General features: G+C 36.6%; 4 protein-coding genes across 10 annotated transcripts; 2 read left to right on the top strand and 2 right to left on the bottom strand.

Moving 5' to 3' along the window:
• Positions 1-5,362: 5,362 nt before the first annotated feature.
• LOC104793763 (ribonucleoside-diphosphate reductase large subunit-like) lies at positions 5,363-13,768 on the bottom strand. Of its 7 annotated transcripts, XM_087455435.1 has the most exons (23): positions 13,707-13,768; positions 13,426-13,580; positions 12,748-13,014; positions 12,378-12,472; positions 12,047-12,116; positions 11,819-11,963; positions 10,265-10,597; positions 10,118-10,179; positions 9,940-10,027; positions 9,560-9,823; positions 9,325-9,490; positions 9,155-9,231; positions 8,929-9,090; positions 8,756-8,848; positions 8,512-8,661; positions 8,332-8,418; positions 8,062-8,226; positions 7,858-7,977; positions 7,554-7,756; positions 7,331-7,480; positions 7,084-7,231; positions 6,955-7,002; positions 5,363-6,831 (listed from the first exon to the last, which is right to left on the bottom strand). In XM_087455435.1, exons 7-23 carry the CDS (start codon positions 10,478-10,480, stop codon positions 5,632-5,634), a joined length of 3,399 nt encoding a protein of 1,132 aa, XP_087311561.1. In that variant the 5' UTR covers positions 10,481-10,597; positions 11,819-11,963; positions 12,047-12,116; positions 12,378-12,472; positions 12,748-13,014; positions 13,426-13,580; positions 13,707-13,768; the 3' UTR covers positions 5,363-5,631. The 7 variants fall into 7 exon arrangements, with proteins under 7 accessions (XP_087311561.1, XP_087311565.1, XP_087311562.1 ...); XM_087455439.1 differs by lacking the exon at positions 13,707-13,768 and having other exon boundaries at positions 8,789-8,848; positions 13,426-13,654; XM_087455436.1 differs by lacking the exon at positions 13,707-13,768 and having other exon boundaries at positions 11,819-11,957; positions 13,426-13,654.
• A 4,437-nt stretch (positions 13,769-18,205) lies between these two features.
• On the bottom strand, positions 18,206-20,645 carry LOC104699503 (autophagy-related protein 18a). The gene is made up of 5 exons (XM_010414807.2): positions 20,638-20,645; positions 19,677-20,545; positions 18,770-18,976; positions 18,550-18,676; positions 18,206-18,460 (listed from the first exon to the last, which is right to left on the bottom strand). Exons 1-5 carry the CDS (start codon positions 20,643-20,645, stop codon positions 18,370-18,372), a joined length of 1,302 nt encoding a protein of 433 aa, XP_010413109.2. The 3' UTR covers positions 18,206-18,369.
• Positions 20,646-20,732: 87 nt separating this feature from the next.
• LOC147943082 (universal stress protein PHOS34-like) lies at positions 20,733-22,118 on the top strand. The gene is made up of 4 exons (XM_087455434.1): positions 20,733-21,212; positions 21,295-21,389; positions 21,659-21,780; positions 21,873-22,118. Exons 1-4 carry the CDS (start codon positions 21,029-21,031, stop codon positions 21,958-21,960), a joined length of 489 nt encoding a protein of 162 aa, XP_087311560.1. The 5' UTR covers positions 20,733-21,028; the 3' UTR covers positions 21,961-22,118.
• Positions 22,119-22,342: 224 nt separating this feature from the next.
• LOC104793761 (E3 ubiquitin-protein ligase RFI2) lies at positions 22,343-24,669 on the top strand. Its single transcript, XM_010520182.3, has 6 exons — positions 22,343-22,828; positions 23,176-23,348; positions 23,487-23,542; positions 23,650-23,678; positions 23,776-24,061; positions 24,150-24,669. Exons 1-6 carry the CDS (start codon positions 22,621-22,623, stop codon positions 24,505-24,507), a joined length of 1,110 nt encoding a protein of 369 aa, XP_010518484.1. The 5' UTR covers positions 22,343-22,620; the 3' UTR covers positions 24,508-24,669.
• The last annotated feature ends 34 nt before the right edge of the window (positions 24,670-24,703 follow it).

Here is a 24,703-nt window from a genome sequence, read left to right as displayed (position 1 = left end):
TTTTTGAGGTATGAACGTGTATTGTTATTGTATTATTATGTATACTTTGTTTATCTTAAACATTAAAGGACAATTAGCGACGAATCCGGCCTTTTTTTTTTTTTTTTTTTTTTTTATAATCAGAGTGAGTTTGTGTAACCCACACCTTTTGATCCTCTTCTCAATTCAATATTCATCAACACAAGAATCCTACTTTCATCCGATTTTGCATTCCACTTACATTTTAATCCTATTTACCTCTCTATTATTGTTTCTTAAGATATTTCAGATATGTGTTCCAACTTTCCAATACTTTTTTTTTTTTTTTTTTTTTTTTCTACATAGGAAGAGGGATCAAAATAAAGGTTGCTGATATTTTTTTTGCAGAAAAAGACAAGGGATTGAATTTTGTAAGCAAAGCAAATTAGCTGGTTGAGATCTAAAGTAAATTTAATTCAATATGGTAACAATCCGAATAAATGCCACCAAATGTTGTGTTTTTTCAATCATATTTTTTGGATAATCTTCCAAAAAAATATGTAGAAAATTTAAATTATGTGTTTAACAAAAAGTTATGATTGTTTATTGTAACGGATTTTTTGTAAAATTGCAATTGTTCATTGTAGAGTTGTGTCTATTCGAATATTTATATCTTTTGAATCTATATATTTGTATGTTTGAACTGTTTCTATATTTTTTTGTCATGACACAAAATAATATAAAATTTCAATCTCAACGGTTTTTACAGCTCTCTAAATTATTCTTTAGCATTCATTCTTTTAAAGTAACAAAATTCCTCCAATTCTTGATTTAACAAAAGATTTTTGGAATGATGAATGTAATTTACAACTTTTAGTTAATTTTATATCTAGAGTCTTTTTTGAAGGGTTAGATGATTATATAATAAGCTTTTGAATTTGACTTTTGAATATGATAATAAAGATGTTTTCTATTTAAAAGCAGTTTCTATGAGTTTGTAAGTATAAGCAATTGCAGACACAACAATTGCGATTTTTCGTAGTACATTTCTGTAAAAAAAATGTTTTTATTTGTTTTTTTTTAATTCAAACGGTTGTATTTGTTCATTGTAGAGTTGTGTATTTTTACTATATTTTTTCATCGCAAATTTTCGTTTTAATAGGTGTGTCTATTTAAATAGTCATGCTTTTTTTAACTCTCTTTATATTTGTCTCTTCATCACTAACTGACAAGTTCGTTGAAACAAAATTTTCATTTTATGTTGAGTCTAGATAATTGAATTTATTCTATAATCTAACTAAAATTTTAGAAATAATTATAGCAATAGAGAAATTCTATACAACTTAATATTGAATTTATAGTTGTGTCTATTTATCTTAACTTTCCGTTAAAAAAATATTTTAATATTTAAAAATAATAATAACAATCCGAATAAATAAGAATAACAGTTGCGACTTTTAGTAAGGACACATCCGGAAGTACTTTTAGTAAGTACTTTTTGTAAAAAAATTGGTTTTGTTTGTTCTTTTTTAAAAACTCAAACAATTGTATTTGTTCATTGTAGAGTTGTGTCTTTTCACTATATTTTATTCATATTTTTTCATCACAACTTTTCGTTTTAATAGGTGTATCTATTTAAATAGTCATATCTTTTGAACTCTCTATATATATGTCTCTTCATTAATAACTAAAAAATTATTGTTCGTTGAAACAAATTTTTCATTTTATGTTAAATGTAAATAATTTGAATATTAATATCTAATATTCAATGTTATTCTATAATCTAACTAAAATTTTAGAAATGATTATAGTAATATAGAAATTTAATAAAACTTAATATAGAATTTACAGTTGCGTCTATTTATCATAATTTTTCGTTAAAACTATTTTAATATTTAAAATTTATTTTATTTTGTTCTTAAGAGTTGTGTATTTCAATTTTAAATTTCCGTTGATACTGTTTAACTCATTATCAAATATATTTTTAATTATAGTTATTTAATAGAAAATTACATTAATCATTATAACCATTAGTTCAATATTCTCAGTAATGATCACTTCATCATAATGATTTTTTTAATTGTAGCTCTTTACCATAATTCTTCATAAAAATATCTTATATTTATAATACATTAAACAATATGTTTTGCAAAGTTGCGTTTATTCTACATAATATTTTTTGTTATAAGTTTTCATTTTGATGATTGTGTTTTTAGTAACAATTTATGTATTCAAAATATTCTATTATATTCAAATAATTTCATAATGTATAATTTTAAATTTTAAATTTAAATTAAATTTTTCTAAAATACTTCCCTCGTGACATCGCGATGGGGTCTGAGTCCTAGTATTTTTAAATAATAATTGAAGAATCATTGATAGAGAGAATAGTTAAAGACTAGCAAGACAAAAAGAATTACAAAAAAGTGAACAACCTTGTAATTCTTTTAAATGAACAAGAGTAAAACAATACGGTTGTAATACGAGCACGTTCAGATATGCGAGAATGGTGTCATCAGTTACAAAATTCTGAAAAGCAAATACAAGATGGAGCACAGAGAAGGAGGAAATCATGGACAAGACCACCCTACAACGGAATTACAATCTCTAGCTTTTGATCCTATAACACATCAAACAAAATGTGGATGGATTTTACAAGATCATCATGGAGTTACTCATGGATGGGGATCTACCATTATTGGCTACACATCATCTCCCCTACAGGCAGAAGCAAAAGCTCTAATAGTTGCACTCCAACAAACATGGATTCGGGGATTCAAGTTAGTTATATTTGAAGGAGACAATGATACGCTCACAAAAATGCTGAACAATAAATTATTCGATCAATCTATAGAGAGCATCACTTTCGACATCAAGTTTTGGGCCTCACAGATACAGCTTTGTCAATTTGTTTACTCACCTAGAGATTGTAATTCCGTTGCTCATGTTTTAGCTAAACATGGTTGTACGTTTAACAGTTTTTATTTTGAGCGAGTTACAGCTCCAACTTGGCTTTCAAGCTATTTGTATAATGACTTTCAAAATTCATTAATATAATTCATTTTTGCTGAAAAAAAAAAACAATTATATATGTACCAAGCACGATAACAATTATTTTGTAAAAATACAAAACCAGAATAATAAGAATAAAAACCATATATGACATATACATTTTTAAAAAATAATTGAAAAAAAGAGAGTTTAATTATAGGTGTTGTTGTGGTATACCTATAATTCTAAACTATGTAATCCGTTAACAAATAATATAATACCAGAAATTTTAGTATAAATAAAGACTAGCATGAGTAAAAATACTACAAAGTGAACAACCATTGAGAATACCTTCCTTGCTTTTGTGATTGACAAACTCATATCATACAAAGTTCATGGTTAGCCAAATGTGAGAACTGAAACCAGAACTCTCCTTCCGAAGTGTTTTTCGAGTGGAGGAGTTCACCACCGTTAGAGTTCCGACCTGAACTGAGAGTTTTTGGGTGATAAAGAATGTATATTATTGCTTGAGTGTAAAAGTTTTCGATTCCCAAATACAATGACACCCCTTATGTATTTATACTAGCTAATTACACACAATCAATGTCTAATTAACTCTCTCCGCAAATCTTGCACCCTAATCAATCTGATTAAATGCGGGAATCTTTGACCGGATGCGAACTGCGAGCTGACTCGCTGGGCTCCTCTCCGCGTCCCAGCCTCTTCTTTGGGCTTGATGGGCCGTCCAACGCTACGTCCTTGGCCCGCCTAGCATATCTGGCCTAGGCCCTTTGCCTGTTATCCGAAATGACCAATCGTGGGTACAACACCATGCAATATTCCAAATCGTAATTTGGATCATCCTTTTTTTAATGAGTAAATATACATAACTCGATAAATTGTAATATTTGAACATAAGTCAATTAACTGTCAAAACAGCCTTTATATTTACAAATCATTAATTAGAACTAGGTTTTCTTTTAGACCAAAACATAACGTAACTAGAAAAAGCGAAATTGTCCTACAAAATACTTATTTTTTATAAAGACAACTGGCTGATCTGATCATCAGAGGAACATAACAAAACTCAATTGTGAGATGTATTGTTTAAGTATCCGTAGTAGCACATGACAAAGAAATGGATCAACATGGGTTATGGCTGCTGTTTAGCTATGTAAGTGTAGTATGGATCATTATCCATACAGAGGGCGGTTTGTATGGGAAAACAGCAGATAAAAGAGTCCAGAAAACATTAATCAGAACAAAAGACTCATTGGAATCTAACAAGACTCCAAAATGTGTACGTATGATCAAAAACAAACATTGAAGTGATTCACTAGTCGCTCAAGAGCAAAACTGGAATAGACTGATGATTGCAGGTTATGCACAGTGTCTCGATAAGCATCGGATGCAAACAGAGAGTTCAGGGTTGTTATGACTTAAAAGTATAGTGCAAAAAAGGTCATCGCAGGGTCAGTGAACAACTGAAGGGTATCCACAACGAAGAAGTATCAGGCTGGTTTCTCATCAAAACGAAAGAGCAAAAACTGAACAAGGTGATGAGATTGCTTGATGATGATTAAGATATTTTTGGGGGCAGTTGCTGGTCTTATAGAGTCTAACAAGACTCTAAAGTTTGGACTTAACTAAAAAACATTCTAGTGATTCAGGAGTCGCTTAAGAGCAAAACTGGAAGAACTAATTGCAGGTGTCTCAAGAAGCATCGATGCAAATGGGTTGTTGTGACTTAACCTTGAAAAGTATGTATGGCATTCCTGTTTCTAGCTGGGATGTCATGAAAAAGGTCCGCCTCAAAAACTTTCTTGGCCTTTTCCAAGTTATGTTGTTTAGTATACATATACGTTATTAAGATTGTAAATTATGATTCTCCTATCATCTTTCTTTTATTTCATTTACAAATTGTTTTAAATCATCATATAATACATATGATAAATAAATTATGTTGTTTCAAATTGTTGGTCTGCATATGTTATCATTTGAATTTTTAAAAGCGAAAATATATTACTCAATCTATGAAGAAATATATATATTTTAATGTTCCACATCGACGGAATAGTAAAACAAAATTTATGTCGTTGATAAATTAATAAATTTTATTTGCTCACAATTAGAATATAATAATTAATGCTTCTAAATATTTCATAAAATAATGATGCAAATACAACGAACAATATAAAATGTAATATAAATCAAACACATTTAAATACTATAATATTCTAAAATAATTAGTATTTAAAAAGATGTATGTATATTTACCAAACAATTGCAGTATTAAAAGTAAAACAAAAGTAACGGAAATTTTTATTATTATATTATAATTTTTGAAAAAAATGTTGATCATGCTTTATATAGCAGGATATAAATATCGGATACCTTAACTATACAGTACTAGTTTCATAAACCCAGATTTTAATGTTATAAAAAATTCGAAGATTTTCATCGCTAGTGTATCACAATTAAAGAAATAAATATGGTGAACACAAATAAAATCTGGAATCGTATTTATATTTGTTTCATAACTTTTTCCCTATATTTCTACTACGCTACATACTACTCTACACCAAGCTCTAAAAAGCAATATAATTGGTGCCACTACTTTATGTCATACTTCACCCTTTGATTCCTCTGTTCCATCTCCAGCGGTCTCAGTATTTTTTTTTATTACTCATCATGATCCCTCTCGCTCCCTTTATTCTCAATGTCACACCTTTTACTTATAGGATACTTGAGAGCATCAGCCTTCCTCCATAGCTGCAAGTAGTTCTTAATAAAACAAAGACCTATTCCTATCACAGCGACAACCCACTGTGGTATCTTTTGCTGACCCATCATCAAGCCAAAGCCAGCGAAAAGATAACCATCGCACACTTGAAAATCCTCATCAACTTCATACAAGTAATCGAAAGCAATTAATAAGATGGCAAATGTGAGTGAAGCTTGACTCAGAAAACTATCCTGATCGAGAGTAACCGAAGATCCCAACGAGTTGAAGGCGTAATTGCACCCAAACGACCCAATGGATTTACAGATGGCGTAACTGTGTGTGTTGTTCAGACGCCTCTGAAGACGTAGCCGTGGGAGGGGAAAGAGTAGAAGGGTACATACGACGAAAGTGATGACCGGGACCCAAAGCTTTTTAATTGGGAGAGAGGCGAAGAACGTTGAGCGGAGGAAGAGGCAGACGGTGGCAAAGTAGGATATGACGGCAACTGTTCTGGCCTTCCCCATATTGTCAGCGGTGAGACTGTCATCATCTCCATCTCCGTCTTCAAGCTGACTCCCTCCATGACATTTCCATAATTGACGGAAGTTTTTCAAGAAGCAGAGTACTGAACCAACACAAATAACAACGAATTGGGGGATGGTATTTTCCTCCGTCATCAAACCAAAACCCGCAAATAAGATACCATCACACAGACCGACATGTTCATTAGTGTCGTAGATATGATCCATGGCGATGAGATAGAAGAGGAAGAACAGAGACGTGTTCATCAAGAACATGTCACTCTCCATCTTGATAGATGAGCCTAGCCAATTAAAGAAGTAGTAGCAAGCGAAAGAACCAACCGACTTACACAAAGCCCAACGGTGTATACCATTGAAGCGGTTCTCAAGATTCAGACGAGGGAGTGGGAAAAGTGGGACGAAGCACACTGAGAAGAAGGCGAGCGGAATCAGTTTCTTTGTTGACGTAAGAGAAATGTAATAGGATGAGCAGTAGAAGGAGATAATGGTGGCGAAGTACGATACAACGGCAAGGGTTCTTGGTGTGGGAAGATGCTTGTTCTTCCATGAGGAAGAAGATGAATAGATCGGCGCCGTTGTAGACGAATTGATCGCCGCCATCGCAGGATTTACTTTCTGCAAGCACATGACAAAGAAATGGATCAAAATTGGTTATGGCTGCTGTTTAGCTATGTAAGTGTAGTATGGATCATTATAGTGAAAAACAGGTCATCGCAGGGTCTGATGCGGTTTATTTACCTTGATCGCAGGGTCAGTCATCAGGCAGTGCATCCCAGTTTTCAGACCCTGTTGAAACTCAATAGTTTGCACATATAACTCTTTTGAAACTCAATAGTTTTAGGAAATGTTTTAAAGTAAAGATCATACCTTACGCCAAACATAGAAGTGTAAGGAACTGAGCTTTCGGTGGGTAGGTTCTTCCAAGCGTATATTTAAGCTCTGGCTTTGATCTATGTAGCATCCACGATCAGTAGCCATGTCAACCACGGTTTTTTGTTTAATCTCCCATGCAGTTCTGTGTTAAAATTGTAAGAAAGTCAAATCCGAGATTCACTGCTGGACATGGTAGTGGGTGAAGAAAAGTATATAAAAAAAATGAATAAAGAACCTTTACCTGTAGATAGCTTTCAAGTCATCAGGTATCTCAGGGACATTACATATCGAACCATTCTCAATAATGACCTTCTCTTTCAGTGTTGGAGTCCAAAGACCCATTTCAGTCAAATCATGAAGAAGATGCTTATTTACAAGTATGAATTCCCCACTGAACAAACACAAGGAAATGCAATGAGTAAACCAGTGTGTGGGGGAATACTAGAAATAATTTAATCACATACCTCAATCCTCTGCGGCTGTAGATGTTTGATGCATATGGCTCGAAAGATTCATTGTTCCCGAGAATCTGACTGGTTGAAGCAGTTGGCATCAGTGATACTAAAAGAGAGTTCCTCACTCCATTCTTTGATATCATGTCCCTAAGAAAATCCCAGTCCCAGCGGTTTGATGGAGTCACATTCCACATGTCAGGTTGAAGAATCCCCTATAAGAATCATCGGATATAGTCAAGCACACGATCTACAATCCGAAATTACAAAGTTCACTCACAAGATATTTGATATAATTGCAGGATGAGATGCATACCTTGCTCATGGGACTTCCTTTGTATGTCTCATACGCATTATATCTTGCAGCAAGGTCTGAAGATGCATTGAGTGCATGGTAGTATATGGTTTCGAATATATCCATATTTAGTTGTTTGGCCTGAGTAACAACAAATCAAACTGCTCAGAACAGAGAGAAAACAAAAACTTTCCCCAAGGTTGGTCATTACACAAAGAAGTCTACCTGTAGAGAGTCAAATGGCATTCCAAGTAGGACAAATGCATCTGCAAGACCTTGTACACCAATACAAATAGGTCTATGACGCATGTTTGAAGTTTTTGCAGTCTCCACAGGATAGTTGGTTCTGTCTATTATCCTATCGAGATCATTAGTAACAGTAGCAGTTACCTGGCCACACAAAAGTTAAATAAAAAAAAGGTTCCAGATATATACATTTGTTGAGATTCAGATTTCTTGTCAAACAAGGCAAGTGTTTAGTATGCTATATCTGACCTCGGCTAGCTTGTCAAAATCAAAGTAACGACTCCTTGAGCGCAGACTGCCAGCAAGCATAGATGGATGAGACTCCAATGGGATGTCCTGTTGTGAGAAGAATATTGTTAAGAGCTATACTCTCGAGTGATGAAGAAAAAAATTAAATTTAGAGAACCGACAAACCAATTTCTAACTCACTTTCTCCCTAACAAATCTGGGCAAAGCAATCGACGCAATATTGCAAACAGCAGTTTCTGTTGGACTAGTGTACTCAATAACTCCAGTACATAAACTGGAGGAGTTTATGGTACCAAGATTTTGCTGATTGCTTTTTCTGTTGCATGAATCCTACAAAAGAGTATCAAATTCAACAGTAATCATGAACCAGTGGGTTATATTATATGACTAAAAAAAAGCTACAGAAATATGAATGTTACTTAACCTTGAAAAGCATGTATGGCATTCCTGTTTCTACCTGAGATGTCAAGATGTCAAAATAAAGGTCCAACGCCTCAAAAACCTTCTTGGCCTTTCCCTAATACAAGTTATGTTCGTTCAACTTACATTATAAGAGAAGCAGTATATATAGATGGGATGAAATAGCTAGGGACTCACCTCTCTTTCATACTTTGTGTAAAGTCTCTCAAAATCTAGGCCCCAGCAATCAGCCAATCCTGGAGCTTCATTAGGACAAAACAGTGACCACTTCCCATCACTCTTGACTCTCTCCATGAAAAGATCTGGAATCCAGAGAGCTCTAGCCATATGCTCCTCCACCTGCATTGCAAAATTTAAAACTTGAAAAAACTACACATCTCTATCTTGGTATGATGTACTGTACCTTTCCGTGGTTCTTCTGGAGCTTTATAAACTCAAAGATGTCAGCATGCCATGGCTCCATGTATACAACAAAGGGTCCTTCACAATATATACATGAGAGAGATCATCATATATACTAGACAAAAATGATATCGCCTAAGTAGCAAAGCTAAGATTTACCATTCCTCTTACCTCCTCCTTGAGCAACATCATCCAGAATTGGAACAATGCCATTTGTGACCCGAATGTTATGAACTGAAACACTAATACTGCCAGTAGATTTGCTTACAGCAGCACACTTTTGGAGTGTGGCCTCGATGCTATCATCTTTCATGCAGATAAGAAAGCTGCTACTTAACTGCCAATTCAATTTATTTTTCAATAAATAACCATGAGCAAATAAAACGTCTTAATTAATTTTATTTACTTGAGGCTTTGGAGTTCCTGCATGGATGAGAGTAGGAGACGCATGAGTGAACAATCTCTGAGACAGCAAATGGTAACTTTTTATTGCGGAATCAATATCTTCCATGTGGATGCCAACAGCAACCCTCATGAGCATGTGTTGAGGCCTTTCAACAACTTTCCCATTGACTTTCAAGAGATACAACCTCTCAAGCGTTTTAAACCCGAAGTAATCATAATCAAAATCACGGTCATATATGATTTCACTATCCAGACGAGCAGCGTTCTGAGAAAACAAAGAAACACATTATTCCTAGGAAATTTTACCATGTACATGACACCAATTAAGAAACATATATATATATATATATATATAGCCTTTTTTTCTTTAAAAAACCTTACCTCCATAACTATCCTAGATACATGCTCATCTATTAGAGAAGCCTTGAGTCCAGATGTCTCATCGACACGGTGGTATATTTCTGCAACCCTGAAATTATAAACTCAAATAATGAATGATACACACACTCACGCAAAGCAAGAAACAAAAAAAAAATTCCAAGCTGAAGAGTAATCTCACGTCTCAGAAAATGAATTCTTAGTGTTCTTGTGAAGATTTGAGACAGCAATCCTAGCAGCAAGCTGAAAACAAACAAAAAAAAAAGGAATGCAAAAATCATACTGTTATTGGCAGAAAAAAAAAAAAAAGGAAAAATTACTGACGTACGTAGGCATAATGAGGATGGTTGCAAGACATGGAAGCAGCCGCGTCAGCAGCCAATTCGTCGAGTTGAGTCGTGGTGATTCCATTGTAGAAACGAGCAGAGACTTTTTGAGCAACGAGGAGCGGGTTACAATGGTAACTGCAAAGCTTCTTAAGTCGCACTTTAATCTTCTCCAAGTCAAAAGTTTCCACCCATCCATCGCGTTTCACCACGTACATGTTATTATTTAGCAGAGGATTCTGGAGATTAAAGACTTAAGTTTCCTTTGTTTTCCCCTAGGCTCGAGTCGACCTTATCTTTCTAAACAGACTCCTAGGGATATATTTATAAGGGATCTGAAATTAAAACCTATTTATCAGATTAAAATTACATAAAAATTAAATGAATCACTCTATAGTTATCTATAAATAAATAAATAATTTGACGGCTTATTAAATAATTTTAATCATCACGAAAAACTAAAAATAATACTAGTATATATTTTAAAATACTAATATTCTTTGATTTTTTTAACACCAAAAAGAAATTGAGTAAATTTGGAAAAAATGCCTTGTTTTTGAGTTTGCATAATCGTTTACCATGCGATTCTTTTCTAGAAAAAGACTTGAATAGTTTGGAGTTTTGGAAAAATTATTTGACTTTATATAGGCATAATAATAGATATTAAAATATAAACTTTATAATATCTTTTAAAATTATCTTGTAAATTTCAATATAATTTATTTAACAAACTCTCATTATCTTAAAAGAATATCTAATGATTAAATATCTTTTTAGGATTTTGTTCATTTATCCTCTAAATTTTGAATTTAACTAGTTTTGGTTTAATAAAATATAAAGCTTTTAAATTAAATCAGGACAAAATTTTCATTTTATATATATGAAAAAAATGTGTAATTTTCAAAACAAAACTCAAAAACAGGGTAGTTTTCACGAGTTCGTAATCTAAACACATACACATTTCATTCACATCCAATTCAATTGCAAATGTGATTTTCACGAGTTCTAGTAACACATTTAATTCCGTCTATATAAAATTATAAACACACAAGGGCATATATAAAAACCCATTTAATTTCCTTTCGATCCATTTAGATCCACTTAATTATTATTATTATTTATCTACAATCGTGTTTTCGTCAAAATTATAGAATCACATTTTAATACCATAATTGTAGAATCGCGTTTTAATACCATAATTTATCTCTAATTGTAGAGTTTTCTAGCAAGAATTGCGAAATCGTGTTTTCCTGCCAAAAATATAAAATTGTATAATTCTCTCACCATACACACGAAATCGTTTTGTGCCAAAATTGTGGAATTGTTTTACTCCACCCAACTTATCAACATGGACCAAAAGGAACGATGAAAGTGAAACAAAATTAAATCAAACTGCAGCTGCTACAGCAGCAGTATTAGTATAATCGTACTATGAAACTACCAACTACTATTTTACCAAAATATGTATAAAGCTTATGATCAAATTCCAAATAGCAAGGTCTAACGCATGAAATCAAAAAACAGCAGAGTGAAGGGAGAGAAAGGGAGAAACGTACCCTGAGAGAAGTAGTGTTCCTGACTTAAGGCAGTGATCAGTGTGGGTGGGGGAGTCGTAATATGCTGTTCGGGAGAAACCACAACTTAACTGCTAATCGCTACCTGAAGCATCTTTGAGGTGGTCATGAAGGTCCAAACCTGAAACTATTAAGGTTTGATTCATCACAAGGTGAAAGATGATATGAACAAACCTGAAACAGAGGAAGACAGAGGTTTAAGTGACAAACCTCTGAGAGTAGAGCAACCTTGAGTGGACCTGAACTCAAAGCAAAAGCTTCAGATCTTGAGTGAACGAACCTGAGAGCAAAAGTTGAAAGTTAGACACTAGAGCAAGTTTATTAGTTTTGACATAGTCCAATAGAAGGGTCTAAAATAGGAGGATCTAAAAATTCAAATTTTAAAAAACTTGTGTAAACATAAAAGTGAGAATGCTTAACACACAAGGCAAAGATGCTTATCAGAGAACTTCAGCTGATAAATGATGTGTTGATATGTATACCATGTTTACAATGTCATGAAGCCTAGATTCCATCATAAGATTAGAAGAATACCACTGACCAGTAAAGATGAGTGTGGAAACCATCCATTGACCGTAGTGAAATTTTGTAGATACAGGCCTCTCCATCCGCTGGGTCTAGTACTTGTTCTTGATTCTGATCATATTGCGAAAGAAATAGTCAGCAAACAAGTATCCATAGTCAGCAAACAAGTATCCAAATCTCAGAGCATATGATGATGATAGATGCATGTTCAGAATCCATGTCAGTCCTAAAGTTATACTCGGCGCAGAAGTTGAAGAAACAGGAACTAGAGTACAAACATAACACAATACATTGATACAGGAACTAGATTACAAACAGGATCTCGCTATCTGCTACCAACTTAAAACTCTTAATCTGCTACATTCAGCCTTGGCTAGAATAGATACCTGGTTCTGATGGTGCAGTTTCAGAGGAGTCATCATGTGGAGGAGATGATGAACTTGGAGTTTCTTCAGCCTTGGAGTCATTGGCTTCACCTAGGAGAACCAAAAGCCATGGCTACCCCCCCCCCCCCCCCCCCCCCCCCCAAGATACCCAGAACAAATAAAAAGAACAGAGCCTCCATAGGTGATAAGCCACTATCACCATTCCTTCAAACAAAAATGTGTATTCTTCAGCACCACCATACAAATCCTCCATTGAATTTAGTGAATCTGTAACTCGATTCAATCGAAATCCAAAAACGAACAAAGGCCCTCAAAGTCAGATGTGATCAAAGAGCATATTATTGATCCGATTCAAACAAACTGATTCAACAAACACAAAGAAAACTACAATCACAAACAAACTTATTTTAACAAACACAAACAAAACAGAACAAAAAGAAACATATAAGTTTTATTGATAATGCTTGTGAAAATGCAAATATCAACAAATCATGAGCTCCATTGAAGCTTATATATAAGCTTTCTTTATTGGGTAAAGCAAACTCATAGAATCTGTCAAATTTTCGACACTGCTTCTGTCACAAAACAAAACTATAAACTATTCAATTACCCAAATCGTCCACTAAAATTCGTTTATTTTCTCCAGGAACTAAGAGATAGAGACGAGATATATATTACCACATCGTGATCATCGGCATTAAAAGAGTCGTTGATCCCGGAGTCAATTACTTGTAGAAGCGTCTGATCGGACATTAATCACGAGAGACGAAAGGACGAAGCATAAGAGATGGCTTGGTAACAAAAGACGAGCAATTCACAATGACGGAGACGGTCTGAACTCGTCGGTGGTAGAGTTTTGAGATTGCACAATATCAAAATACATAAACAAAGAAAACCGAAAGAATGTGAAAACCAAATAACCAAATTAATATAGAAGATATATTATTTTCGAAATTTACCTGGTAAAGAACAGTCTTCTCCTTACAAGTGAGTTAGTAACCACGACGTATCTCACGTCGCTAATGAGATGAAAATTGAAATAAAGAGTTTTAAGACTGATTATTATCAATTTATTTAGAATTTTGGAAATTTTCACATAAACTACTATATTTGATTACTTTTCTACTATTCTTAATATACATACATTTTTTACTCTTCTACTATATTTGATTACTCTTCTACAATAACAATAATTTTTTTATAGGTTTTGATAGCATATCAGTATATCACACTTTCAAATCGTTCATTGTTAATAATACTATGAGAAAAGTTATAAAAATATATTCGAGTAAACATCAAATATGATTCATAACATAGTCAACAGTGCTACTATGACAAAAAAAAAAAAAAAAAAAAAAAAAAAAAAAAACATAATTTGGAACCTACCATAACTATTAGAACGAATGATTAACAAAATCCTTCATACCATATTTGGCGTTTTGAAAACCAAACTAACAGATTCTTGTTAGATTTAATACGAAATTATTAACTAAGAATCCCAAATTTTTAGGTATATATTATCTAAAAGTAGCTTATAATTCTGAGATTTAAGTAAATATATTAAAATCATAAAATATCGGATAGCTATATTAGTTTCATAAACCGAGAGTTTAATGTTTTATAAACTTTTCGAAGATTTTCATCATTAGTATATCACACAATTAAAAAACAATTGTTCATAGAATCCACACACAAAACAAAAGAAAAAAAAATCATAATATCAGAAATCGTGTCTGATCAGTTTAGTTTTGTTACTCCGCATGAACCCTCTCCTTCTCGCTCCCTCCATTCTCAATATCACTCCTTGAGTTGAGAGCATCAGCCTTCCTCCATAGTTGCAAGTAATTCTTAAGAAACGAAAGACCTATTCCTATCACAGCCACAACCCATTGAGGAACCTTTCGCTGACCCATCATCAACCCAAATCCAGCAAAAAGGTAACCATCACAAACTTCAAAATCTTCATCAACCTCATACAAGTAGTCGAAGGAAATTATCAGGATGGCAAAGCTGAGTGAGGCTTGAGTCAAAAAACTATCTTCATCAAGACTAATGGAAGATCCCAAGGAGTTGAACATGTAACTGCAACCAAACGAGCCAATGGATCTACATATGGCATAAGTCTGTGTGTTGTTTAAACGTCTCTGAAGACGTAGCTGTGGGAGAGGAAAGAGTAGAAGCGTACAAACGAGTAAAGTGACGACCGGTATCCAAAGATTTTGAATCGGGAGAGAGGCTAAGAAAGTTGACCTGAGGAAGAAACATATGGTGGCAAAATATGAAATCACCGCAACTGTTCTCGCCTTTCCCCTTTTGTCATCATCTCCATCTCCCTCTTCAAGCTGACTCGACCCTTGAGATTTCAACAATTGACGGAAGTTTTTCAAGAAACAGAGTCCTGAACCGACGCAAATAACAACGAACTGGGGGATGGTCTTTTGCTCCGTCATCAAACCAAAACCGGCGAATAAGAAACCATCACAAACACCGACAACTTGATCCGTGTCGTAGATATGATCCATAGCAATGAGATAGAAGAGGAAGAACAGAGTCGCGTTCATCAAGAACGTGTCACTCTCCATCTTGATAGATGAGCCAAGCCAGTTAAAGAAGTAGTAGCAAGCGAAAGAACCAACCGACTTACACAAAGCCCAAATGTGTATCCCATTGAAGCGGTTCTCAAGATTCAGGGGAGGGAGCGGTAAAAGTGGGACGAAGCACACTGACAAGAAGGCGAGCGGAATCAGTTTCTTCTCCGACGTAAGGGAAAGGTAATAGGATGAACAGGAGACGGAGATAAGGGTGGCGAAGTACGATACAACGGCAATGGTTCTTGGTGTGGGAAGATGCTTGTTCTTCCATGAGGAAGAAGACACCACCGTTGCAGACGAATTGGTCGTCGCCATCGCAGACGAATCGAGACGAAGTGAATCGTTTAATGGAATCGAACGAGTGAAGAATGGTTTCTGTGTATCGTGAATCTTGTTTATATGCGAGAAGAGTGAGGTTGAATCTGTTATATATGCGAGAACAGAGAGTTTTCTTTTTCTTTTTATTAATACTATTCAAGAAACAAGAACGAGAGATGATGACGTGGGAGTAAAGCCTCTGGTTTGAGACTTTAGAGGGTTTAGGGAGTGGGGTTTTAAGCGTTGATCCCACCTTCTCAGGTCCGGTTTACTCACTTGGGTTTTTGTTGATTTTGCCATAATGGTCACGATTTGGTATTCTCTGCGTCGTGGGTAAAGGCACACCAAGGCTTTAGAAAGGTCAAGCGATTAAGGTTTTGCATTGTGTAACATAGTTTTAAGAAACCAATAGATAATATATGTTTTTGAACGTTGAATGTGAAACTTGAGGAATCAATGAGATTAAGAGCTAGGCCTATCTCTTCTCAGCCAGAGTTGTTGATCGAAATCTGCATTTGCTGTTTGGCGAGACACAGACAAAGATGTTAAGAGTTAAAAGGTGGAGATGGTAAGGAATTGGGGATAAGTCTCGACATAAAAGTTTTTGGTTATCGACATATAGAATTGGAGCAACGGAGTTTTAAGAAGGATGAAGAAGAGCCTCTTGATCTAGTGTTTATGGTGAGTCATTGACTGAGATCTATTGTTTAAGTATCCATAGTAGTGAGGTTAAGGAAGAAGAAGAAGAAGAAGAAGAAAGAAAGTTTTCTTTTTAAGTCGTTGGTGGAGAAGGAAAGGAGATATTGACTCCAGCAGGAACAATTACAGGATCCTTCACGGATTTACTTTCTGCATGCACATAACAAATAACTGGATCAACATTGGTTATGGCTGCTGTTTAGCTATGTAAGTGTAGTATGGATCATTATCCATACAGAGGGCGGTTTGTATGGGAAAACAACAGACAAAAGAGTCCAGAAAACATTAATCAGAACAAAAGACTCATTGGAATCTAACAAGACTCCAAAATGTGTACGTATGATCAAAAACAAACATTGAAGTGATTCAGCAGTCGCTCAAGAGCAAAACTGGAATAGACTGATGATTGCAGGTTATGCACAGAGTGTCTCAATAAGCATCGGATGCAAACAGAGAGTTCAGGGTTGTTATGACTTGAAAGTATAGTGCAAAAAAGGTCATCGCAGGGTCAGTGAACAACTGAAGGGTATCCACAACGAAGAAGTATCAGGCTGGTTTCTCATCAAAACGAAAGAGCAAAAACTGAACAAGGTGATGAGATGCTTGATGATGATTAAGATATTTTTGGGGGCAGTTGCTGGTCTTATAGAGTCTAACAAGACTCTAAACTCTGGACTTAAACTAAAAAAACATTCTAGTGATTCAGCAGTCGCTTAAGAGCAAAACTGGAAGAGACTGATTGCAGGTTATGCAGAGTGTCTCAAGAAGCATCCATGCAAATGGATTGTTGTGACTTAACCTTGAAAAGTATGTATGGCATTCCTGTTTCTAGCTGGGATGTCATGAATAAGGTCCTGCGCCTCAAAAACTTTCTTGACCTTTCCCTAATATAAGTTATGTTGTTCAACTTACATAAGAAGAAGCAGTTATATATACATGGGATGAAATAGCTAGGGACTCACCTCTCTTTCATACTTTGTGTACAGTCTCTCAAAATCTAGGCCCCAGCAATCAGCCAAACTTGGAGCTTCATCAGGACAGAACAGTGACCACCTGCCCATCACTCCTGACTCTCTCCACGAAAAGAGCTGAAATCCTGAGAGCTCTAGCCATGTGCTCCTCCACCTGCACAGTAAAAGTTATAACCTACACATCTGTATCCTGGTATGACTGTACTACACTACTACTGTACGTTTCCGTGGTTCTTCTGGAGCTTTCTAAACTCAAAGATGTCAGCATGCCATGGTTCCATGTATACAACAAAGGGTCCTTCACAATATATACATGAGAAATATCATCATATACTAGACAAAAATGATATCGCCAAAGTAGCAAAGCTAAGATTTATCATTCCTCTTACCTCCTTCTTGAGCAACATCATCCAGTATTGGAACAATGCCATTTGTGACCCGAATGTTATGAACTGAAACACCAATACTGCCTTCAGATTTGCTTACAACAGCACACTTTTGGAGTGTGGCCTTGATGCTATCATCTTTCATGCAGATAAGAAAGCTCCTAGTAAATAATAATACTAATAGGACAATTAGAGTGAGTTTGTGTAACCCCACACCTTTTGACCCTCTTCTCAATTCAATCAATATTTATCTAACACAAGAATTCTTCGTTCATCCGATTTTGCATTCAACTTCCAGTTTAATCCTATTTTACCTCTCTATTATGCTTTCTTAAGATATTTCAGACATGTGTTCCAACTTTCCAATACCTTTATGTTTTGTTTTCTACATTGGAGGAGGGATCAAATAAAGGTGGCTGATATTTTTTGCAGAAAAAGACAAGGGATTGAATTTTTGTAAGGAAAGCAAATTAGTTATTATATTCTTAAGCTGTTGAGATCGAAAGTAAATTTAATTTAATCAATAAGTGTGATTAGTGGTTGACCATTTACATACATACATCTACCCTCTTGCTGCTTCGAGATTTAACCATTCCATACCTAAACCGGCTACCACATACGTTAACCTGAGAGACACAACAAGAATGATCATGTCTTTCAGAAAACAGAAGCGGGCTTCACACAGTTGTGATGCTCTAGCTGATACATCTCTCCACCGTGCACTGGATCATACTTGCATTTGTAGAAGCTGCAACAACAAAAATAATCAACACCCCAACAAGTCAAACGAATTGCTGATCCGAGTTGGATAAAGGTTTGGTTTTCGTTCGCTTTTACCTTCCATCCATCCCAATAATCACCACAGTGTTCTTCTCGTGTCCGAAAGCCACTACGTATTGAGTTCCTTCAACCAACCTGAATTGAGCCACTGACCACTCCGAGCTGAAATACTTTGGCAACACACCTATATATGTGGGGAAATAGCAAGGTTTCATGATGATGAGGATGACGTCTCAAAATGCTACCAACAAACTCGTTTGGGGTTTAGGGTATGTACCTCTAAGTAATGATAGAGATGTTGACGGTGACCAAGCAGGGTGAGTTGCATCAGGTGCCATTCGGGATGTGACCTTCACTTGAGATCCGGAGTTCGTTTTCAGACCGAAAACATGAACAGTTCCTTTGTCACTTGAGACAGCTAACCATTGGGCATTTGACGAGAAGGCCAAACTATAAATCTCAGCTCTATCTGCACCTCTTCTAAAACCTGCATACATCACAGCAAACTGTTATCATCTCCAAACTAAGAGAGACGGCTGAGAAACTAGTGGATTTATTACAAGCTAGACGAATCAAATAAATGAGGAATGTTAGATGGAATGCTACACATTTTCTTATGAGAACTGCCCATGCGAAAAAAGGGTGACTACAGTCAAAATAAATATGCAAGTTTTAAAGAGAGACAGTAAACTCTATGGGGAAAAACAACAGGGTTGCTTAGTCACAGATAGTAAGTAGTAAATACATAAGACTCTTGGCGAGTGATGATTCATTAACGATCTATAAAGTTTTCATATCATTGACATCACTCAGCCTCAGGATTATATTCATAGTAACATCTAAATGGGAGGCTTTGAGGTTAAAAGTGGTGCAGATAGAGCTGCTGAGATCTATAGTTTGGCAAAAATCAACAGATAACAGTGAAGAACGCTATAATGTGCCGAATACAAACAGGTTCAAATACGAACTCAAAATTAGTTGTGTTTAGGAAATCATCACACTGCACTCTACAGAACAGATTCTTCTTAAAATCAGAAAATCTTAGTTAAAAGGGTTTGCTTAGCCTACTAAACAGCTAAATAGAGCAAGGTTCTTAGAGTGCAGTGAGCTACGGTATTGGTAGGTAGTATTAGAATTTCACAAATTGAAATGCAAAAGGCCAAGGCTTTCAGGTGAAAAGAGTACCTCCTGCAACAAGGTGGCATCAGCAGTATTGAAGACCCGAAGGAGAGTACCCTTGGAACTAGCGGTAGCCAAAAAGTGGCCGTCCTGAGTGAGGGCAAAGCAAGCAATGCTGGAGTCATGAGCCATGATGAACTTAGTCGTCTTATAAGGCGAGTAATGCTCGAGGCGAACTTGGCGCTTTTGCAAACCTGGGCAAACCAAGAGCATGGAAGCAGCTCCCTGAGAAACAGAGCACAGACCCTTGGGGTTTGCAGTGGTCTCGATCTGGTGCAACAGCTTGAGGTCGGCGAAGTTGTAGACAAAAACCTTGAGGTCGAGAACGACAACAACCCGATCCCTCCGAAGGCGAACAGAACGAACATGAGACCTGAAAGAGAGTTCTCCGATGCATCGGTTGAGGTGATCATCCCAAATCATGACCTTATTTGGAGGATACTGACCACCAACCAAAGCCAATATGTTGCTTCTGAAAAGCATCTCCACAACGGAAACACCACCACCGCCACGATCATCAAAATCACGCCGGAAAATCTCGGTGAAGGGATCACAATTGAAGACACGGAAGCCGGAATCGGTGCCGACGGCGAAGCAACCGTGGTCCTGGTTAAAGGAGAGGTGGAGCAAGGAAGAAGGTGATGAAGTGGGATTGGAATCCTCAGAGGGCAGAGGCAAGGAGGAGAAAGAAGCATCAGAAGAGGTGGGAGTCGGGTCCGGTGGCCAAGGGGAGGCGGAGACGGTGGCCGTGGACTCTATGATGAAGATCCCTGGTGGAGATATAGAGAGGGTTTTGTCGCTTTTGCTTTCCGACGGCCGTCCGTGCGTGATTTCTTTTTTTTTTTTTTTACCCAAACTGAAAACAATAATAATACTTTTTTACCCTACTACACAACTTAAAACAGTTAAACCAAACCCCAAGTTAATTAATACGACTAGCCTATGAAACTTCAATTATTTCACAACTAGACCATTATTGTCATCAGATTACTATATCCTTAAGTAATAAAAATAGGATAACAAATTGTATATAATTTGAGTGGGTCTTTTATTTCAAATCTGTGGGTATTATTTGCAAGTAATAAAACTTTGGGTAGTGGTGGCAAAGCAGCAGAAAATATTCGATTCTTTTTTGCAATATACACTAATGAAAGGGGGCCCGGGAGCATAAAGTAGCTAGGAAGGAGGACCTACCACGTCATCAAATCAAAGTATCGTATTCCTCTTCTTCTTTTCTTTTTTAGTATTTTTTTTTTTGTTCTCAGCTGCAAAACATTGGAGGATTCGTCGCTAGTCTCTAGGCTTTTCTCGAGGTCACTACAGCAATCAAACAAACAAGAGCGCGTGTAGGATCATCATGGCAACCGGAGATGAGAAATCGGTGATGGTAGTGGGAGTCGACGACAGCGAGCAGAGCATTTACGCCTTGGAGTGGACGCTCGATCGCTTCTTCGTTCCTTACGCTCCCAATTACCCCTTCAAGCTCTTCATCGTCCACGCCAAACCTAACGCCGTCTCTGCCGTTGGTCTCGCTGGTCCCGGTACGCCTCTTTAATAATATTTCTTCGTTCCTTCTCTTTTATAATTTCGGCATGACATATCAATATATATTTGGTTAATTAGGAACTGCGGAGGTTGTGCCTTATGTTGATGCCGATTTGAAGCACACGGCTGCTAAGGTTGTCGACAAAGCCAAATCAATCTGTCAGTCCAAATCGGTACGCTCTCTCTTCTTGATGACTCTCTCTTATCTTGATTGTTAGCTAGTGAATTTTTGGTCCTTGTAGTGGATTTCTTGGACTAATTATCATCTTCTCACATATATTGATGATATGTATAATTGGACTGTCTTATAAAGATTCTGAGGTTTCTTGGTAATGTCAACCTCTACAAGAACATTCGAAAGCTTCAATGAAGCTCACTACTAGAGTACTAGTACTAGGCTTCTTTTATGAGTTTCTGAATCGTTATAGGGTTTGGTGTGCAGGTTCATGGGGTGGTGATCGAAGTATTCGAAGGCGATGCAAGGAATATCCTATGCGAAGTTGTAGATAAACACCATGCTTCTATTCTTGTTGTGGGCAGCCATGGATATGGAGCTATCAAGAGGTAATACATATATATAATTTCTCAGCCTTAATTAATTAATTACTTGTTATATAGCCTTAAATCATCAAACATAATGGTCTTGGTTGGGGCAGGGCGGTACTCGGGAGCACGAGCGACTACTGCGCTCATCACGCTCATTGCTCGGTCATGATCGTGAAGAAGCCTAAGATCAAGGCTTGAAAAGCCCGTTCTTTTCTTTATCAGTCAAAGCAAAGTCTCTAAATTCAGAATTACAATTGCAATAAATAATCCTGTAGCAGCTTGATGTAAAACAATTCAAGACAATATCAGTATTTGTGTGTTTATTACATACAATATTATGTTATTTTTTTCTGGTAGATTACCGTTCAATAATTACCAAAAAAAAGAAAACGTACATGGCTGCAAATCGGTGAGGAAAACACAGAGAGATTAGAGAAGAAAACAATTGAACTAAAGAGAAAGAAGAAATTGGTTTTTAAAAGTGAACAAATTAGTTTGGTTATTGGATGAATGTTGTTGGTTTCATCAGATGAATGGGATGGTTGGATAAAATATGATATATCTGAAATCTGAATAAACTAATTTAATAAAATTATCCACACACACAGTAAGAGAAAAAGAAAAAAAGGAAACGGGGGAGAGTCCAAACTCCAATGTCATTGTTGTCCGGTTTTGAACCACGTCATCTTTTAAAACAGGTCGGACGAGAAAGCAAAGGATAGATTTGTAAGAAGACCCCATCGGCGAGAAAGAGAGAGAGAGAGAGAGAGAAGGAGAATGATTTCTCAATTGATTTTTGTTTGACATTTTTTTTTCTCTTGAGAACGAGATTTTCGGATTTGGGTTACTGGTGGAGCTATGGCCGGAGCTACAGATTTGTGTTGCGGTGATGATCGCAGAATTGGTGACCAATCGGAGGGTGGATGTGGCCCTGGAAAACGCGGGAACGATGAGGATGGTTCTCCAACTCCTGTCGAAGTCTCATGCTCGATTTGCCTCGAATTGGTGCTCGACGATGGTACCAGATCCAAGGCTAAACTCCAATGTGGTCACCTTTTCCATTTGGGTATTTACTTTTCCCCTCCTCCACCTCTCATGCCTGATGATCTGATGAATCCATGGTTGCTTAGCTATTCTTGTTAGGATCTTTTGTTTAATTCTCTCTAAAATGCTTGATTTTGACGATAACCCGTCGTCGTTAAACCATCTAATGCTTGATTTTTGGATTCCAAAAGTATTTAAAAAGCTCTCTCCCCTTGCTCTGATTTGATGATCCCGTAATATGATGTCTATATCGAGTTCTGACAATTGTGTTTAGTATCATCTTGTGAACCGCTTTCTTCTCTTCTTAGAGATGTAATTTTGTGTGTTTTGTGGGCTGCTGAATTTTGCTTGCTACTTGCTTTTTTGAAGATTGCATTGGATCTGCTTTTAACATGAAAGGAGCCATGCAATGCCCTAACTGTCGTCATGTCGAAAAGGGTCAGTGGTTGTATGCTAATGGCTCTACTCGCCCGCTTCCTGACTTTTCCTTCGAAGATTGGATCCCCGAAGAAGACTTGTATGGTTTAACTTATCCCGAAATGGTATTATTATCCTCACTCCTTCCTGCAGCGATTATGTTTTCTTTTCGTGTACTTGACAACTGTGCTTTATCTCATGCAATCCATTGTTGATTCTTTCGACTATGTGAGATCGTTTACCCTAAAGTTGTGTGTTTGCAGCAATATCGGGTCCATTGGTGCCCGTTTGGTGAACTCGCTCAAGCAGGTTCTTTCGAGTAAGCCTACACCTTCCCATGATATTTTTTTATGTTACCTCTGTTTGCTATGTTAAGGCAAATATAATGTTAGCTTCATTTGACATTTTTTTTGCTGTGTGTTTCAGGGAACTGGAACCTGCTACCACTACAACATGTAAGTCAGTCAACGCCGATTGATCTCTCTATATGATCACTTTCATTATGTCTAGGAAACTGTTGATAATATCAGAAAGCATTTCTCTGTCCTTTAGACCATAATGATTTCCATGGACACCACGCCGCTGCTGTCAATCATTCGTATCTTGCTTACGTTGGACCGGGACCGAGAACTAGCGAGAACAACAACACTGATGATCATCCCTCCTGGATCAGCCACCCTAACGATCACTTTCACCAGCTTGCTGTTGCTCCCCAGTATCATCATCATCATCATTCCCCATCGTTTTCTCTACCGGGTGCTCATGTCGTTGATGGTGAAAATGACTCTTCAGCAGCACGTGGCATATCTTATCCACACCCATTTCTTTTTAGTCACCGGTTAGTTATTTTGAACTCCATATTGCTCTCAGACCTTTTTGCAGAGTGGTTTACAATATATTTTTTTTGGTTGATTTTGGCAATGTAGGTCTAATCAAAGAACCTCACCAGCAATTAACAGTCACCAAGGAAGCAGCAACCAAATGCGCGAACACCTTCATACACAACATCATCATGTTTTTAATCATCCGAGGCAACATCATACCAATGGTCCCACTCTCGCATCGCCTCTCATCTCTGTGTCAAGAAGGGGATTACCACCACCACCGCCACCGATGCAGGATCAGAACGTTGGATTCTTTGTTTATCCACCACCAAGCTCATCAGGTGGACACCTTGAACCAGAAACCGATCAATTTCATGGTTGGGAGAGAGACTGGTTTCCACATTTCCCTGTCCCTTCGAATCACCGCGCAGTCTCTAGCTTATGGCCGAGACACTACTGAGATCAGAAGTTGTGGGTCTGAAATCTGAAGTCGCCTGGAAGAATTCTATCAGGCTTATGAACAATGTATAAAAGAAAACTGGGGACTTGTTTGATGGATCAAAAACTTGTTTATGATGTAACTATAACTGGTTTCCAATGTACATTGTGAGCTTTCCAAGAATCGTTGTTGTTACTAATTAATTACACACAAGAAT

The sequence above is a fragment of the Camelina sativa genome, chromosome 6 (genome assembly GCF_030686135.1).
Source record: "Camelina sativa cultivar CO46 ecotype springtype chromosome 6, ASM3068613v1".
NCBI lineage: Eukaryota > Viridiplantae > Streptophyta > Magnoliopsida > Brassicales > Brassicaceae > Camelina > Camelina sativa.
This window is presented reverse-complemented; position numbering and strand designations above follow the sequence as displayed.

Coding starts and splice junctions, on each gene's coding strand:
- LOC147943082 (XM_087455434.1), top strand. CDS start 21,029: ATGGCAACCGGAGATGAGAAATCGGTGATGGTAGTGGGAGTCGACGAC. Junction 21,390..21,658: donor CAATCTGTCAGTCCAAATCG/GTACGCTCTCTC, acceptor TTTGGTGTGCAG/GTTCATGGGGTGGTGATCGA. Junction 21,781..21,872: donor GGATATGGAGCTATCAAGAG/GTAATACATATA, acceptor TGGTTGGGGCAG/GGCGGTACTCGGGAGCACGA.
- LOC104793761 (XM_010520182.3), top strand. CDS start 22,621: ATGGCCGGAGCTACAGATTTGTGTTGCGGTGATGATCGCAGAATTGGT. Junction 23,349..23,486: donor GTTTAACTTATCCCGAAATG/GTATTATTATCC, acceptor GTGTGTTTGCAG/CAATATCGGGTCCATTGGTG. Junction 23,543..23,649: donor GCTCAAGCAGGTTCTTTCGA/GTAAGCCTACAC, acceptor TGTGTGTTTCAG/GGAACTGGAACCTGCTACCA.
- LOC104793763 (XM_087455435.1), bottom strand. CDS start 10,480: ATGTACGTGGTGAAACGCGATGGATGGGTGGAAACTTTTGACTTGGAG. Junction 7,978..8,061: donor TGCCATTTGACTCTCTACAG/GTAGACTTCTTT, acceptor GTTGTTACTCAG/GCCAAACAACTAAATATGGA. Junction 7,003..7,083: donor ACTTCTATGTTTGGCGTAAG/GTATGATCTTTA, acceptor GAGTTTCAACAG/GGTCTGAAAACTGGGATGCA.
- LOC104699503 (XM_010414807.2), bottom strand. Junction 18,677..18,769: donor ATCTCTATCATTACTTAGAG/GTACATACCCTA, acceptor CCACATATATAG/GTGTGTTGCCAAAGTATTTC. Junction 18,461..18,549: donor ATTATTGGGATGGATGGAAG/GTAAAAGCGAAC, acceptor TTGTTGTTGCAG/CTTCTACAAATGCAAGTATG.